The 19,379-nt window shown below is 36.0% G+C and overlaps 1 protein-coding gene across 1 annotated transcript in view; it reads right to left on the bottom strand.

Moving 5' to 3' along the window:
* DENND1A (DENN domain containing 1A) overlaps nucleotides 1–19,379 on the bottom strand; it is a 225,181-nt gene that overhangs the window by 88,822 nt on the left and 116,980 nt on the right. Inside the window, exons 11-12 of the mRNA XM_009280582.2 lie at nucleotides 11,154–11,199; nucleotides 2,152–2,253 (exon numbers count right to left, since the gene is read on the bottom strand). Coding sequence (XP_009278857.1) covers nucleotides 2,152–2,253; nucleotides 11,154–11,199 — 148 coding nt within the window. The remainder of the gene's footprint in view (nucleotides 1–2,151; nucleotides 2,254–11,153; nucleotides 11,200–19,379) is intronic.

Below are 19,379 nucleotides of genomic sequence, written 5' to 3'. Positions count from 1 at the left end.
TGAAGACATTTTTAGTTTCTCAGATCATAAATGCATGTATTTAGACTGAGACCAGTGGGGAGACACACTCCCAGAATCTCCCCATCCTCCCAGGGAAGGAAAAGGAAAAAAAAAAAAAAAAAGAAAAAAAAAGTATAATGGATTGGCTTTAGAGTCTCCCTGCTGAGATGAACAACTTGATCCACTTACAGTTCCAAACACATGATGCATGAAAGAACTGACAGAAATTCAATTCTTGCAAAGAAGAGCAGCTGCTCTCTAGCGGTCAAAGCCAAATATTAAGCACTCTGAAGGAAAGGAAAAGACCTAGAGGAGAATACTTCACTATCTAGGTAACTAAAATAATGAAACAAAGCTAAATAAGACATAAACACTGATCCCAAACATTAATTACACAACACAACACGATTCAAGTTAAGGCTTTGTTGCGACAAATATTAATCCCAGCTGTATTTATATAGCAGTTGTGAAAAAAATACACCGCGTACGCGATTTGTGAGCCGTGCCAGTTAATTGAATTTGCTGGCAGCACTTCCTCTGCTATGCTCCAAACATCCTCCAAGATAAAATGTAGCTTTTAAATAGACCTGTGGAAAACTGAATCAAGAAATTTGAACTAATAAAACACAACTCTCTACTGTTATAAAAGTGAAGTAAAAGTAAATAATGAAAGGAAGGAAGTCTCTTAAAATTTATTACATTCCAAAGCTTGAAGTTCTGTGTTTATTGGTGAAGTCTCTTCTGATGTTCTACAGTGTGCCTACAACAGCTCCTTTAATGAAGTCTCATAAAATCTAATATAATACTTGATTGTTGACAAATCATATACATGTTTGAGGCCCCGCGCTCACTGTATCCAGACATTTCTTACATAATTCCATGAAATTTACAAGTCTGTCATTCCCCGGGTTGTGGATAATGGCACGAGCGATGACCAGCTGGCAGATTTGGATGCTGGGAGTGAAATCAAAATGAAAAACTATATAAAGCCAGGAAAATTCATGGAAGTAACTTTTATAGACTAAGTGCTTGACTAAAGCCAAAATGTTCACAATCAAGATGGACCTTTCATCCAGAGCCCACTGTTTTCGAAGAATGGATCACACCACAGATCCTAGAGAAATGATGGGATGTCACAGTAGGAGGCACCAGCTATTCACCTTTACTTGAGTTTTTCCTCAAACAGACCAGCTTATATTGAGCTCCCTGCATATCAATTTTATTTCTCAACTACACATAAAAAGGTATAGATCTAACTGTCAGCACAATATTTTGAACTAGCAAAAGAAATCCAGATTTTCCCCTGCCGTTTTCTCCTAAACGGTCACCTTCTGACTTAAAAATAGCTTCTTACACTCTTACTCACTTTACTGCTCTTCCCTCTCAGCTTCCTTAGTGGAGAAAACAGCAGCAAGTAGCAAGCTGGATGTATTTTTGTGCCATTGAAGGGAAAGATCAAGTATTTATACATCATTTCTATCAAGTTATTAAAAAAGAAATAAATTACCAATAAAAAGTTTGAATAAGAAAGAAAATAAGTTCCGAATTATATGCACTGAGCAGTGCTAGAAGTGAATATGAAGTAGTCCTTTCGATATCACAACTCAAGATATAAAATGCACAAAGTTCATAAAAGCTCACCTGGAAAAAGTCACAGGAAAAAAACCCACACAATTTCATTTGGAAACAAAAGTTATCTAAAAAAATTTTGTTTTTCCTAATGGAATGGATAAAGATGGTTTCAAATAGTAGTACTTTTTCACACCATAAAGAAAGAAGTTTGAATTTTTGTTTCCTGTTCAGACATACCATAACCTGCGTGCTTATAATCTGTCTTTTTTACCCATGAAAGACTAACTCTTTAGATAACCTGAAACTTGATCATGCTATTCCAAAATTGAAACTGGGTTGCTGCAGCATTTCTAGCTTATGTGAGCATTAGCTGATTTTTATTAGGAGGCTTAAAAATATGTCTGCAAATGTTCAAACAAACATTGCTTAACACTTCAAAACAGGAAAGAATTGAGGTAAAGTCATTTACCTATAATAATGAGAGTAACACAATGAGACACCTCAGTTACAAACTGAACAGGTCAGAAGGATTTACACTTTTAAGTAACAGAATAGTTGAAAAAATCATTTCATACATACCACATCATTAGGAAGACTCTGAAGGTCATCAAAAGGGGTTTCCAGTGTGTTGGTGTCTACATTAAGAATCACTACATCTTCCAGGGCCATGTTTCTTACTTTCTAAATATGAGCAAATTCAAGAAAAGGGAATGGAAAATATAAGTATGAAGAGTTAAATCTGATGCATAAAGGACACAAGTAATGGCATAACATCATGGCATTACAAAACTTCAAGCATTTTAAAAACAACCAACATTCCTGTCTTTGTCATTGCTTGTTTTATTTAGTCACATTTTACAATGTTGAAAAATTAACTTTCAATTTGCAGAGGGAAGTTCTTAACATTGTGCATACTGAAAATTTTGAAATTAGAGAGTTGCTGTTAGAGATTATTCAAACGAAGATTTATTTCAAGCACCTCTACTACTGTTTATCTTAATTCTGGTATCCTGTTTGCACATTTAGCAGTTTTTAGCCGAGTCAAGGTTTCAAGTTTATCTTTTTCTATTTAGAAATTAATTCAAATAACAATAAATAGTGGCTTTTCTAGGAGTTAAGAGTTGCAGTAAGTCAGGGATGGGATAAGTAAAATGGACACCACCAGAGGTTAATAAATAAATAATTACAAAGAAAAAAGCTAAGAGAAAAACAACTCCACCATATCCTGGTTGCTTAATGTTCAGCGAGTCTAAACTTTTTACCCTGTTCCCATGTACTGAGAGAATAAATATCTCTAATCTAGTTTGAGTGTTTACATCATCTGTAACAGTACATGGGCACACAAAAGAAAAGCATAACCTATTTCTCAAAAGAACGATCATTAGTACCTTTGACTTTAAGTATCTGAAGTTATTGGTGATCTAAGCAAATTTAAACATTGTCAGACTTTATTTCCCTGCTTAAACAACAGTAAATGAATCACTGATATGAAAAAGAACAGCATTTAAATATTTATTTTAACACTTTTTCCACTAACAGGAGAATTGAATTTTTTCTGTTTGTTTTGGTTTTTTGACTGACTAATCATATATATTTAAAGCCCTCTTCAAATACAGTTTTGAAAATTCAAAATCAGAAAGACCGGAACTATAGAATATGGTAAATAAGGACATTTCCCAGTGACACTGTAAACAAATGTTTAAGTACCAACATACCTATATGTGGGACCAAATCCAAGTTACTGAGGAGGAAAATGAACAAAAACATACTCAATTTTTAATTAAGGTTTTGCAGGGTGGGGAGAATTGTTTCCTTTAAAAGAAAGGAACTAAAGCTCTAAAACAATGGCAAAGTTGAGCCTTAGGCATCTAAATAATTACCTTCAGTTTTCAAGGCTCAGTCCTCTGTCTATAAAGAAAACTGCTGTGTACTTGGGGGGGGGGGGGGGGTAAGCCAACAACTATAAAAAACACTTTGTAGACATTTAAGTTTAGGTCTTCCATGAGAACTGTCTTTAACTTAAATGGAAGAATATTACATTTAATGCTTTCCATATAAAAAGCACAAGTACTGCATGACAGACCAGGTACTTTCCTTTACATTTCAGGAACCAAAGGTCACTCTGTTGGCTGCATCTGATAAACTCTAAAGCAATCCAGGAGTCTTGCTCCTTCTAGGAGTCCGGAAGCACCAGACAAACTGATTTGCTCCTTCCTGTTTCAGAAAATTAAAAATCTCACTTATACTCAGAGGAGTCTAAAAAGCTCCAACAAAAAGGTCTTGCAACGTACTTAACCAAAGCCAGAAGCTTGTCAAAATCGAGTGCTAGTAGGACAAGACAGAAGGAATTAAAACCTTCTCTTGATTCTTGCCGAAGAAGCAACAAACGTGCTTGAACTTGTCAATGGGTGGTTTTGTAACTTTGGTGATGAATCTGTACCTTCCCTTCAGCAAAATGTTGAGGTTTTCTGTAGCAAAGAATAGGCTTGTGACAAGCGGATATCTGCCAAGGAGTATAGTACAAAAGGATGTTGCTCATGGTGCAAGGACTATAAATGCTGATCAACGTAATAATCTCCACACATGGCCCAGAAATAATCGCACCCAAAAGGAAGGCTAATATTAAACTCTGCTGTGTTATACCTTTACACCATGAAGAGCACAACCTTACTTTAAAACTTTTCAATATTGTATTAAGACAGTGGATTTTCCTGGAGACAAACCCTCAAATTTAATAAAACACTTGAGACTGACTTGATTTATAGCATCTGTTTCACAATGCATTTGAAAAAATACAATTTTTCAATGGTTCAATTGTGGCTCCTCCTAGAGAAATGAAGACTGAACAATTCATCTTAATCCTTATCTGTTTTTATCATCTTTCCTTTCACTATAATCTTTGATAAAGATATTATCGGATAGTTATAAGGGCTTTTGTCAAATAATCAAATGGTTCTTTTGCTAAACATAGTACCTATCAGCCCAACTGACCTGGAAATAAAAGTATTTACTCTCTTGTTGGAATTTTAGTAAGCATTCCCAGCATCCAACTGCATTTCTCACATCAAATCCCATTGGACTCTCTGAATCGCAACTACACGTAGATCATTTTCACAGGTACAGTTTGCACGTTGTCGTAATTTTCTCAAAATACGAAGGGACAGCCACTAAGCCATATACAGTCACATTCCATATTTCACAACTTCCTGAATACCTAAACAAAATTTTACAAATGAAGTGACACCTGTTAAACAGAATGGGCTATATTCAGTATGTTCATATTTTGCTGAAAAAAATGTGGAGAAGCAAAGAACAAGAGGAAATACGAAGATTACAGTTTCCTTATCTAATTTTACTACAGACTAGGGATTTGCTGAGTCAAAAAGAAGTGATTCAGTGAAAATGTGCATCACATATCACTACTGCAAACCGTTCTCAACCATCCTTACTGAATTACTTGTAGCCATAATCAATCATCTAAAAACCATCACACTGAACTAACATCTACACCTGCCTTTTATTTTAAATGTCTCTTTTTAAAAGAGTGGAGAGGTATGGAAAGCTGGTTTAACAAGCACACTGAACCCATTGTTTATGGCCTCTATAAACATGGCTTAGTAAGAATTACTGACTTAATCAGAGAGAACTTATCTCCTGGTGAAAAGAGCACTTTAAATTTCAGAAATGGCACCTTTACTGTGAAAATCTCTTAACTTTTCAAACAAACTCCAGGGGGCCTTAAACACCAGGTCAGTAAATAAGCAGCAGTTAGTGCGTCTGTCCTGCTCACAAGCAGCCAAACACTTGAAGTAATTTAAATGTTTTATGTGGAAGTTTGCAAAAACACCGAGAAACTATATTGTAATAGAAGTATTAAGGGGTGCGCCTCTGTCTCACACAGATCACATGCTAGAAGCAATATTCATCAATAATACTAGCACGAGTTTATACTAAATGTTATTTTATTATCACTGCCTCCAGTTGGTGGTTTTTGCATTTCCTACCATAAAAAAAAAAAATTAATTTAAACTCTTTTCAGATGAACAATTTTATTGAATAGTTCATTTAAAAAGAAAAAACCAAACACCACCCTCCTCCCCCCCAAAAAAACGGGTTTGCATAACTTCATGGCTAAATTGGTGCCAAAATATAAACCAAGTTGATCATGAGGTTTTATAACCAGATACAAATGTGATCAACATATTAAAAAATGTTGTCACAGAAAAAAGAAAATGTACCTTCCAATAATTCTTTCAGAAAGGTAAAACTCTTAACAAAACCTAAACATTTTTAGTAGCTAGTTTGTACATTAAATTTGAAATTACTATGAAAGTATGATTCACAGCAAGTCTAAAATCCATTTGCTTAATGGCTTGTCTCTACTTAGTTAATAGTTTCCATTTATTTTCTTAAGAAAAACACCACAACACTGCAGACAACAATGTGTCAATCTGGCTGCCAGAAGCAGGAAAGGCAACGGATATAAAATTTTATTATTTCATGCCCCAACAGCAGCCAGAAGGACTTAATGAAATCACCCTTAGATTTACAATCTGAAATAGCTATTCAGCAGACAAATCTGGTTAAGCTGGATGTGCCCCCTGACCTCTCAACCCTTTGATCTGGGCACAGCAGGTGGGCTGCTGCCCCCTCCTGTGCATCTCCCACTCTTCCGCCCATCTCCCACCCTTGATGTGCAGTACCCTGATCCTGTACAGGTGATTCTCAAGATCCTTATCACAAGCAGCTGTTGCCAACTGAGTGACAAACATCACTAGTGCTGATCTAACACTATTGTACAACAGAAGAAAAACCTTCTACGCTTACTGGTAAGTCTACTTGGTACTGCAGTATTTGTCTTTCTTAAAACTTACCCCTCAAACATACACACACAGAGAATCTCTTACTAAAACACAGTTATTATTTCAATTTTTCCAATAATTGGATAAAAGACAACTCCCAAAGTAATTTGTCATGTTTTTAAATGCATTTTTGTCGATACTCCTGAAACCATGTACAGCCATATCTATATTATTAAAAAACTAAATGTAATTTAGTTACTAAGACTTGGATTTAAGTGTGTGTGTGTGTATATATATCCCCTTCATTTAAACCCTGTAAAAAAGCTACACTTCTTCAGTTATAGCTAGAAAAGGCAGTGATTTACTAACTATAAATGGATGGAAAAAGCTAAATATTACTCCTCACCCCAATCGAAAAATATAATTAACAATTAACACTACCACTGGAAGATGCCAGTGGTCAATGGATTCTCAGGGTGTCGTCTGCGGCAAGGGGAAGCCATGTGGCACCGTCAGTACTAAGCCCAAGCTGATGTAACCTGTTTCTCAGAGTTTGTTAGCTCCGACTCGGTGCATGCCAACTGGCATATTACCAGACTGGATCACAAACAGAGGATTCCTCATGGCTATCTGAAAAAGACCAGGTAAATATGCCAAAAAGTGCTTCCCGAATACGTGCGTGGCGTTCGGAGGACTGAACACGCAGCTTTCCATTCATCTGTCTGCATAAGGAAGAGACTATCGACATTAAGTGAGATCACCTGCCATGTCCTAGCATATTAAAGACTGCATGAAATTTAGTGAACCTTCTTTTCCTAACGAACATATTTACTCATGCCAGGTTAAAATAAAACAAAAATCTGCTCATATAGCGTTTATGATATGCACAACTGTCCTTTCTGCTTAGGAAAAATGTTAGAAAATCATTCTAACAAATGCAATGTGGTTTCACACACAAATTCCTTCTGGATAATCTTGCAAGAATTAAAATTCTGAAGTCCCAGAAAAAGTCCTTGAGTGACCGGAATATTAAAAAAAAAAAAAAAAAAAAAAAAAAAAAAAGTATAAGAAATACTTTTCTAATCATTAACTTGAACTCTAAAGGTTGGGTTTGCGTCCCGAACAGAGCATAATAAGGGTGGGCACTACTGTTACTCGAATGACTGGAAGCCTGGCACGGAAGAGTATACAGCCAGCAGCTCAGTATCTGACAGCTATACCGAACTATCCCCACTGGTTAATCAAAACCACATGTGCCTAAATTCCAATAGGTAGGTCAAGGGCATTCCTCTTCCATCAGCGCCATCACACTAATAACCTTTGCTACAGAAACAGTTGCTGAAACAATCGTTTACTATGACAAAATGTAAAAGGCTGCCAGCTAAGTTTGACACCACTTATAACACAAAGGTCAATTTAATATAATTTGAACACTAAAATAGCATACAGTACACAGGTAGAAAATAAAACAAGATTATGAAAGGGATGTGTTCATTTGATAGAGTTTCATTTTCCTATCTCATTATTTATCAGTACTAAGTACTTATCTTCATCTAATATGAATTCAATTAGTTCCGTAAGCATGTTCCATTATTCATGTGATAGCTCCAGCCTTGCTTATCTAACAGCTTATAAACTTTTAGCCTTCTTTGAAGTCACTTTATGGATTGCTAAATGGAAATCTTATAAAGAATGACTAACTAGGTGATGATAGAAAAGCTGAAAAATAAGAGCACAAAACACAGCTCTATATTTTCTACCAAGATTTTCCCTCATAAATCAGTTGGAGCCCTCTGACCTATAACAGGAGATTATCTTATCTCACTGGAGAACATTTCAGTCACAGCAAATTAGATTTAACAGTCAATGGATATGCTTGATATTTTAATCATAAGAAAAATTTGTCATTTTCCATTAAAATAACTGCTCCTTCTACAGAGACCCCGTGTAACATGGGAAACTGCAAACTAACTTTAAGATACAGAATAGTTTGAAAAAAAAATCTTTTGAGGTGAGAGAGAGGTTGTATTTTGTTTAAAATCATTAGCATTTCTGCTCTATTTCTTCCAGAGGACCCATTCCAAGATAGGGATAGCAAAATCCCACAGAAACAACACTAAAGCTAGAAAAAAAATTTTTTCCCCCTTTACACCACAGCTTTCTCTGTGCAAGTTTAGGCTTCCACTAACATTTACACAACAATGACAAATTCTGCAATTGGAGCTGCTGGAGCAGAACCGTGAGCCTATATATAACTGCAATTACTCCCATGGGGCTCTACAGTAGATAAAGAGTCCACCTGTCTTAACTTGCATATAAGACTGGGGAATTAATCCCTTATCCTGAAACTAGAACACGTGGATTAACAAAACACTTTTAAAGATCTATTTGCTGAAATTTCAGCATTTAAAGAAAAATGAATACTGAGTAATGACAGTAGTTTTTAGTTGTAGTTTATAGAATTATTTTTATATGGAAAAATTAATACATTGTATTTTTAAAAATACACAACTGCTAGATCATGGGAAAAAAATTGCTGTTGCTACGAAGTTATTATTCTAACAAATAAACCACACAATTTTATACCTACATATGAAGAAAAAGACAAAGAGAGTAAGCTTTCAGCATCAAAAACAGGCAAAGAGGTAAACTAGTAATTGTCTAGCTCATTTGACAAATGTCACCTTTCCTTTGCCCAAGGCACAGAGAAATTATGCAGTACTTGCCAACAAACAGATACAATAGACCACTGTGTGATTCTATTTTATTTTTTAATGGAAAAAGCACAGTTAGCTGGAAGATGCATTTCTATCTGGAACTATTCAATTTATCCTTAAGAGCAGAGGGAGGAGAGAAGACAGTTTGTTTTATTTATTTAATTTATTTCATAAGGCACTTTGAATAACTGTACTTTGCCAAAGTGTGTCTGTGTTCCAGAATCTCTGGCTATTCAAAAGCCATACTGGATTTAGTACTAAACAGATTTTTTCACAAGTTACTAAAACGGATAAAAATTGGCTTCTCCAACAACAACTCCTTTTTTTGAGTTTTTACAGATGGAGTTTGGAAGGCCCACAGAGCCCTGCAATCTGAAAAACTGAGACAAAGGAAGAGGTAATGGGTTTATGTGGCAAGGCAGGAGTGAGACATCATGCAAAGCAACTCCAAGGTGTAATTATTAATTTTTTTTCTATACCCATTGCCAGGCTAACCACATAGCTATTTGTGAGCAAAAATATTTGTGAAAGTTGACAAGTATCTGTATTGAGATATTATCCCATCCTCTACCAGGTCTCTTCCTTCTTTTTCAAATAGACAGATACCATAATAAGCATGCCAATGATTACCTGGTACAGATATGGGGCAGAAAGTTTCTTGATCAATATGAAAAATATATGCTATACTATTTCTTCCTAGATATTACTTTGGTCCTGTCTATGCAGTATTCAAGGGTAATTATCAGAAACCCCTCTAACATAAGCATATGATGCGCAAACAAACGTACGTGTTGACTTTTAAAATAATTGCTTATTCACTAACACATTGTACTGCAATTCTGTACTTTATTTAGCAATATAAAGGGCATAAAAAAATCATCTGTACCCAAGATGGTAAGGAAAAAAAAAGAAAAAAGAGGTCCTGCATATTCCATCTAGCTTCTCACGAAAAAAGTGACTTCTAAAATTACTTCACAGTAACGCTGGAAAAAGGGGGAAGTTACACAGCATACTAGTCTAAGTTTTAACACACAAAGACATAGAGTATCATTATTACATACATATGCCCTAGTGAAAGAATATATGTTTGATTGATATTTCCAGAGAAATTACACATTTTTATGGACAATATAAGAACAAATATTCTAGTAATATGCATTACCTTACGTGATGTAAAACTCAGCTTTGTAAATTGTTATGTATCCTAAACATTAAGCCTAAATTTCCAAACACATCTATCTAAAACAGGGACACGAGCCAATTAACTTTTAAGGGCATTTGCAACTCCTACCAGTCCAACACTGCCTGCTAATTTAAGAGCCGACAAAGAGGCAATGCTTTCTGGGCAGGAATACCTCTTCCCACACGGAGCATATACACGTTGTTCAGACCTCCTGTGTAAAGGGGCACAATTAATAAGAACTAGGATTTTCATAGGGATCTAAATTAATAGCTTATGTTGTCCTCCAGATGCTTTTGAGGAAAGTCATCAACTGTTTCACCAGTACTGGAAGCAAAAGCAAATGTGCTATTTCCACTTTTAGAGTTTTTAAAAAGTCACATGAGTTACTCTGAATTGTTTATATGTGAAGCTTTCTGTGAGGGCTGGTTTTCTGCCAGCTTTGTGTTAACATTAACAGCAAGTTCCTTCTCTTCAGATCTTTTGAACATTAAAAAAATTACAATCTGTCTGCAAAAGCCTAAAAAGAGAACTGTAACTGTCAACATTTTGGTTTAATATCGACTCTGCCTTTGTGAATACAGAGTCAAACTAAGGCAGTAAACTGATTAAATGAAGCAACAGGATGGAGAGGGGAACACAACGTGAGCTCGTCACTGCTGAACTGCAAACAGAAAGTATGCCCAAAGAGTACAAGGTATCAACCAAGACTCCTTTAAAATTTAACATTATCATGTATGCTTAACTTAAATTCTCTCGGCACTCCCAAATTAACAGGGTTATTTCATTTTTAAGCATATGAATGAATGTCTAATTGCTTGCAGAATTTAACTCTAAATCATAAAACTATATATAGTTTCAGAAATGGTGAGAAAGACTTACCTCCATCAAACTTAAATGTATTCCAATGAGGTAGGGCATTGGGGCACTGCAAAGAGGAAGAAAACCTAGCTTTACATTCTCATAACACTGGATTAACACATACGACTTATAAAATTAGCCACAGGAAAATACTGGGATACTGGATTAGATTTTGCTTAAAAATATATATATATATAAACAAACCACATGTGAACAAAATTTTATTCCATATTTGAAAGACTTTTTGTACTATGCAATATCCTCTCACTACTGTAAGACTTTAATTTTTCTTGACATCAGAATTTCTAAGTGACTAAGTTAAGACAGGTATATAAGGACAGCTATTAAACGTATCTATAATACTGGGGTCTTTTTTTAAAAACAAATAAAATGTGTTACAGTTTTCAAAAAAATACCCAGACTTTTTCTAAGAGTATTCTTTAGAAAAATTGATCCTGTTGTAGTGTTAAGTGGTTAATTTAATGTATACATATCACCCGGTACTACAAGTTTTAAATCCTTTGAATACGGGTCCAGACACATTTTAAACAATTTATTTTTAAGTATAAATCTTGAAAGTTTTACATTTATGAAAGAAAAATATAAAAATTATTTTTGAAGATTCTGATAAACTCCAGAGTTACTGGGCTATACGCTGATACCATTATTCCCTTCAGAACACAAAACTTAAGTACACCAAGAGGCTCTTAGGCCAAATTTGTAGCCTCAAACACAGTCGTGATACTTCTGTTATCAAACAGGATGCTAACATTTAAGAGCAAGATTGATCTTTTCCGTCTTCTCTTCCATGATGTTAGCAAACACCAACATGGACTATATAACACAAGAAGAATACTGAATGAAAGTTGTATCTTTGTGTATACAGTATTTCTAATATTAAGCTTATTACAGGACTCCCACTCAACTGATCAGGGAAAGCTTGTATTTGCACTGCTTATCAGAACACATCAAAGAGGATGCCAAAGCTGCTAATTGCAAATATGGCATGTACTGCCTGTTAAACGGAAAGCACACAGACAGACACAACTTTTAAAATAGAGCCTCATTTCATTTTGGATACAGAAGCTCGAAGAGCTCATTTTCAATTTCAGATGAAAAAATGAGAGAAATGTCACTGTACTGCCTTGGATTAAAATATCTTCCATATTGCTTTGATAAACCGGTGCCTACTGCTCAGTAAGAGAAGTACAGTGCTGAAAAAACTACTGAAAGACACCAGATCGGCAAAAATCACCCTGCTTCTCATTTTCATGAGAAATACCTTTTAAAAAAATATATTTACTGATATGCATATTAATATTTATCATGTTTTATCACCTAAATATTTATCACATAAAACTGCTACTCTGTTGGATGCTGCAATACCTTTTACCTTTTAAAAAAATATATTTACTGATATGCATATTAATATTTATCATGTCCTAAATATTATGCTGCACCAAGAGATGGAAACAGCCCCTGTATTAGACATTCTACACGAAAACACTTTTTTTCTTTTTGAAGACATTAAACATATATAACTTCAAAAAAAACTTACAAGTTCATTTGTAGAATACTGAAGTGCCGTGTATCACATTACATTACAACTTACTGAACTGCCTAGGCTGGCAAGAATGCCCCTGCCTAAGCTTCGCCCAGTACAGCACCTTATGAGAGACAGCCCAGAGGGACTGTTAAATCAGAAACTAACTTGGTACAAATCCTGAAGGTTCTGCTTCCTTGGGAATTCCACAGATGAGAACCAGAACATACATCCAAGCTCTTGGATAGAAATTTTTACTATACAACATGATACAAACTTATTACATATGGATTGCTGCTCAACTGAGGAGTATTTTTATTTGTCATTTTGCATGTTTTATTTGCGACAAATGCTCTCTCTCTCACCCACATCTCTTCATTTCCAATGGCCACATTCCAGGAGCAAGAAAATACCCAGTAATTTTATATTCAAAGTATAAACCGTTGGTTTAGCTGAGAGCTGCACAAATGCTCAACTTCCCTGCGTGCCTGGCTATGCTGCTCAAGACTCCTCCAGTATGCACTGAAATGAATGTGTTTCTAATTAAGTAGTTTCATGAACACGACAGCTTCAATCTCAAAAATACAAAGTCTGAACCTCGGCAGGAAGTCTTAAGACTGCAAATGTCTCATCTAGTGGAACCTTGGCTAATGTAATGAAAGGAAGCAGGAAGAGTGCAGTATTCCAGAAAACCAGCCATTTATTAACGTGTCCAAAAGTAGAGTCTGTCACCAAGCATAGGAAAATCTGAACCTGTAAAAGTTAATTAACTGTATCATGTCCATCTTTCAATCCTCCAGTTTATCAACAAAAGAAAAATAAGAATGCCTAAACCCTTAAAACCACGCACCCCCAGTAAGATTTCAAGGAATTACAGGAAAGATACAGCTTAAGATATATGGATCAGCTTTGGATGCAATGAATCATCTTTTCAATTTTCTAGTGACAGACATTACATGTAAAGGCAATACAGCATATAAAACTATTACAGGGGTTCATAAAGGCTACAGTAACCTGACTTTTAGCAGTGTTTTGAAAGCTGTTATTTCTTTAAACTTGTATTACTAAACATTAAAGGGCTCCAGTCAGGTGCTTAATGGGCTGTACAGTGCGTACGCTTGGACAGACAGGAGAAAGCGGGAGGAACAATTTGATACTATAGAACTACAAAGAGTGGTTTTAGCGTACCCACCGATTGAAAAAATAGCTCAGGTTTTGCTGATCAATATGAAAAAGGAAACTTTGAAGCAGTGATTTGTTAAGGTATAATAGTTTTGCAAGTATTTGTGTTAGTTTTACGAATAGTTGCAGAGATTTCCACTAGGGAATGAGGTAGAGCACAAAAGAAGACATTGGGTATTTCTTTGAGAAACATTTAACACATGGGTGAAAAACTGCATCACGGGGCACTGGGACATGGCACTAGTGCAAGAGAATGACAAGCAGACAAGGTACACGCTATGAAGGGCTCCGGAAGATGAATAGCATGTTTGATGCAGAAGAGAAGATGGGGAAAGTAGAAGGTAAATGAAGAAGGTTGACAAAACCATACAAAAATAATTCCTGTAAGAACTTTTTCCAACATGTATAAGCAATTGCTTGGCTTACAGAAGTCAGAGGGAAAACACTGAATGGTCAAAGCTCAGGCAAAGACGCCTGGAGCTACACAGATGAATAAGAAAGGCCACATTTCAGACAGGCAACAAAAGAAACACACACCATTTAGAAATGGATTAGATTGGAAGACTAACAAAGAATTTCCCAAGTTATGGGAATATATGAAAAGAAATTAACTCATTTTTATCCACAAAAGCCATTGCTTGTAATGACTGAAAGACACCAAAGAGGAATGACAAATGGGAGGCATCTACAAACATCCCAGCAGAGAATCAAGGGAAACAAATGCAGATTTTAGTTTGTGTGAAAGGTGACAGGCATGGAGAAAAGCAGGTCTGTGATGCATCCATGGAGCACCTGTTTTTGAAGGTGCATTTGTGTGAAATTTATTTATTCAAAACTGCTTTAAAATAACCATTACTGTTCACCACCCAAATGTGGACCTTAAAGTGCTTTCTCTATGGATAACAAAAATAAAATTATCTGAATATCTGTTTTATCAAAATTCATTTTGTTTGTCAGAACTGACATTATTGTTCAATGATACATGAACAGCAAAGCAAAAGCAAAGATATTTTAAGGATAATTCACCGTGATAGCTCCTTCTACTCCCAAAAGTTTAACTAAGCAAACATCATAAATAACCTCAATAAAATATAATTCTGGTAAAGAGCATAAATATTTCCAATAAAATCTACCAGAGAGATTATATTCTTCTGTCATCACTCATCGATCTGACTGGAAAGGAAACATACCTAAAAGTAAATGCTGAAGGTTCATGTCAGGCTACATAAATTGCTTTTAGCGCCATTTTTCTTTATCATGTGTTAATCATATGCCATTACTTAAATACTCAGCTACCATCCTGTACAAGGCAATATTGTGTGCCTCCTCTTCCCCATTCAGAGCACACTATAATAGTTCTTCCTAACTGCTACTCAGGTCCTGAGACATGAAACGCTCAAGCAGTTTTTAATATTTTATCAGGTTAGATGTGTATTTCCAAGACTTTCAAGTGAACTTCAGTAAGACACACTGCTTGTATAAACAGGAGAAACGCTCCCCACAACCTTTAATCCTTCTGGGACCCATGACAGATTAAAGACTGCCCTTCAGACCAGTCTTTACCTACTGCTTGACACTTCATCAGTCCTGGGGCTTCTTACAACCACAACTCCTAATTATTCAAAGTTGTTTGATGGAGACCAATATCCATTAAGTGCAAAATTACGAAGTATCAATTTCTACTGCACATATTTACTGCTTAAACAAAATGCCTGCCTAAGTCTTTTGGAACAAAAAGAAAGGTTATTACTCCTCTTGCGCTACACTGGTTCCCAATGCAATCAGCCTTATTTATAATCAAATTAGTTATATAGCTAAATATCAAATCATTAAAGTAGCAATGCATAAGCATGAATATGGATATTGTGGACTTAATGGCTATATATTGCCCATGTACTACAGTTGCATTTTTACAATTTCTTTAATTCGTTTCCTTAGGCTAACTAGAGACCTCTTAATTATGCTCCCAAGAGGTGGGCAACTACTAATTGGAAGAGAAGCAGGTGAAATAGAGGGACATTTCCTCTTAAGTGAAAAAAACCCCACCCTTAAAAAATACTGCAATTCACCAGAAAAAGTAATGTAAAACCCAAGGATCTCAAAAAGGTTCATAGTTTACAGCTACACAGGGATTTGCACCATTTTGCTTCATTGTTCTAGGAAAATTGATTAGATCACATTTACTAAGTTCATGTCTTGATATACAAATACTGACTTAATGTGTCGCGCTCTCACACCAGCAGTACTTTACTCTCTAAGGTAGTCTCCTGATTTCTCTTCAGATGACTCATTGAAATGCAACAGAACTCAATCTGAAATTTATTGGGGTAATTGATGCAAATCAGAAACTTGGCTGCATAAATTGGAATTATGTAGAAAACATACAGCTAAGAAACCAGAAGAGCAACTACAAGAGCTTTTAGTGAGTACACAGATGTACCAGGCTAAATCGAAATGCCTACTGAGAGGCTCATGACGAAGGAATCATTGTTTCCCAAGCAGCAGGAGTACTCGCTCTCCAGTTACCCCCTCCACCTACTTAAAGGAGCATATTGAACTATATGCAGATTTAGAAAACAGGAGAAAGGGAGTTAAAAAAACTCCTGGAGAAAGGGAAAACTGCACCAATAGAAACGTTTGTTCAGCAGCTGTGCCAGGGTGCTCTAAGAAGGTGGCTCTCAGAATATATTAATGTTGGCTGCTAAGCAGTCTATCTAATATAAAAGACTGTTTTAATCACCCTAGAAAATATACTGTTGCTTCTGGTAAAAGCCCACAGAATAACTCGAGTGACAATGTCCTGGGGTTTAGAGAACGTACTAAGCTGTGTTACCAGGTCAGCAAAGACAGGCTTTTCTTACAGGCTGATTTTAAACACAGACACTGAGTGCAAAAAGGAAGAAAACAGACACAGTGGGAGTGTTTTTATGCCACAAGAAAAACAAACTGGAAGAAGTAGTGAGGAAAATTAATATACTGTTTCTTTCGCATCGAGAAATGTTTAAATTTCCAACAACAATAGATGGACAAGATCTGGCCAAATTTAAGTAGTAGTATGTGCTTGGCTACTGATGCTTGATGGCAGTATCTCATTAACCAGTACTTTTGGTACCTGCTGGCACGTACTTTTTCTAAAAAAAACCCAACAAACCAAAACAAAAAAACCAACCAGCAGTGCTTCATGTGTTTCCTCTGTTGTTCTGTATTCAAAAGAACAAGCAATTGTGCATTAAGGTGTGAAATCTAATGATAGGATTCCCACCAATTTCTAGTCTCCTCCACCCAAAATATTCCCCTGGGCTGAAAATATAAAAGAATGGTACCTAATTAAAATTTTAAAATAAAGGATATAGCACTCTTCCCCTTGCTTCCCCTCCCCCCCCCCAATTAGTCTAAACGATAGGGATCAGATGACTGAAGTCATTCCAGATACATGTACATGGTACTACACCACTATTATTGGCTCAGCATCCCTAGTACAAATAGCCAGTGTATTGAAAACAAACATTCTGAAGATACAGGCTTTTGGCATTTTCAATTCTGTGGCTAGGTACGTGTGTGAGGAATGCAGGTGAACATAAATATTAAGTTTAAAAAAATACTTTCAAGAGGGAAACAGGAAGAAAATTACCCCCCTTCCACGTTACAAGTTAAAAAAATTAGCAAACTGAAACAATGAGAAACCACAGTGTTTTGAAAGTACTTGGTGTAAAATGTCAATAAAGGACAAAATGCTATAGAAAAAAATTGAGCTTTAACAACATCAGTGAAACAGATTCATATTGAGCATGTTTGTGGCAGAGTTGCCATTCACTTGTAACAATATCCAACCACCCACCTCTTCCTGCCTCACTCAGGAAAGCGCACTTCTCTCAACAGCTAAAGGGAGCTCTCTGCATCAAGCCTGAAGTTTCTCTTATGTGAAGTTGGCCAAAAGGATCTTCAAGTGGCAGGAGGAGAGTTAGTTATTCTACCCATTAGCTCACTGCAAAGAGAGCTATTCTACCTTTTTGTAGCTCTGGAAAGATCCAATAGTAGTTTTGTCCCCTTTCCCTCCCCAGGAAATACAACAGATTTCAAATTTCACAACCCTGGAGCTGTCAGTGTATCAGTCGGGACCTTAGAAGTTTCCTTTATATGAAAAGTTTCCACTGCAACTCAAATGATTAAAAGCAAATAATCACAGGTGGAATATATTTTTTTCAAAAACTTTCAAAGGTCATGAGTAATACAGTCTATATACCCTTCTGTGATTTTCAAAAGAGCAGAAGATTCAAAAGCATCATACAGCACAGTCAATAAATGGACAGTCAACTGAATGAACATGGTATTTTGTATTCATAAGAACTGAAGAATTCTCACTACTTTAAATTTTATTTCCATTTCAGCTCTTTAAAATTCTTATGTCACATTTGCAAAAGAAATAACCAGGCAATAATTAAAATTAAACTAAAACCTCTTTTATTTTGAATAATCTCAGGTCATTTCCCTTAAGAGGCAGACACCAATAAGCAATAATACGGCCTTTAAAGCAGAGAGCACAGAGCCGATTTCTCAGTCCTCCTAGGCAAAAATGATGTCTCTAAGTTCACATGGTTACAAAATAGATGGACTCTCTTTTGAGAAATATATTTATGGCACATAATTTGTTGCTAAATTGACTTATTCAAACAATTACAGTGTGTGTAGCTACCCCTCCAATTAACGTTCATATCTGGCTAAGGTAATCAGTTGTTGTATTTGTGAGCATGCAATTACAATCTGCCTAATAATTATATATTTTTAAATAATACTTTTCACACACTAGCTGGTTCATTCGTTACATGGACAGGGTGTTACGCCATGAAAGAATTCATTCAGTAGAGCTCAATGACTTGTGTCTTTATTTCCTTGAGTACACTGCCCAAGTGTTTGCTTTTTGCACACTTCTGCTCCCAACTGCGGGGTCTGGACTTAGCCCCTTTTAACATGTCTTTGTCAGAAAGTCGATGAATACCTAATCTTCAAACCCAGCATAAAAACCTCTTGTGGTCCACATCGTTGTCCTGAAAACTCCTAGCAGCATGTACCTGAAGAAAAAGCTGGCAGCAGCAGCCTTCATGTGTTAATTACACATGTGAAGCCCATTATGCAGAGAAAGGGCACCTGCTGGCAGTGCAAATGACTAGAATCTGCCCTTCCTGTGCAGTGAGTAAATTGAAGGTTCATTTCTACAGGAGATAATAGTTTTTAGGTTCCGTTCCGTGTATCCTCGACGTAGGCACATACTTAACATTTAAATCATCTGCAGAGGAACAAGCTTCCTTTAAATCTGCATGTTTCAGTTCCTAGCACGTCACTTAAAAATGCTAGTTATCCCGGCTGGTTCCTTACTCTTGCTTAAATGCAGAGAAAAAGTCACACAGAACACTAGCTCTTAAAAAAAACCAACAAACAAAAACCAGCCAACTTCCACACTAAGAGCCACACTTAAAATACGGTATCGTATGACACAGGAAGTTTGTTTTTTTCTGAGAAGGACT

Source organism: Aptenodytes forsteri, unplaced genomic scaffold (genome assembly GCF_000699145.1).
Source record: "Aptenodytes forsteri isolate BGI_AS27 unplaced genomic scaffold, ASM69914v1 Scaffold68, whole genome shotgun sequence".
Lineage (NCBI taxonomy): Eukaryota > Metazoa > Chordata > Aves > Sphenisciformes > Spheniscidae > Aptenodytes > Aptenodytes forsteri.
Note: the sequence above shows the minus strand (reverse complement) of the source record. Positions and strands in the feature narration are given on the sequence as shown.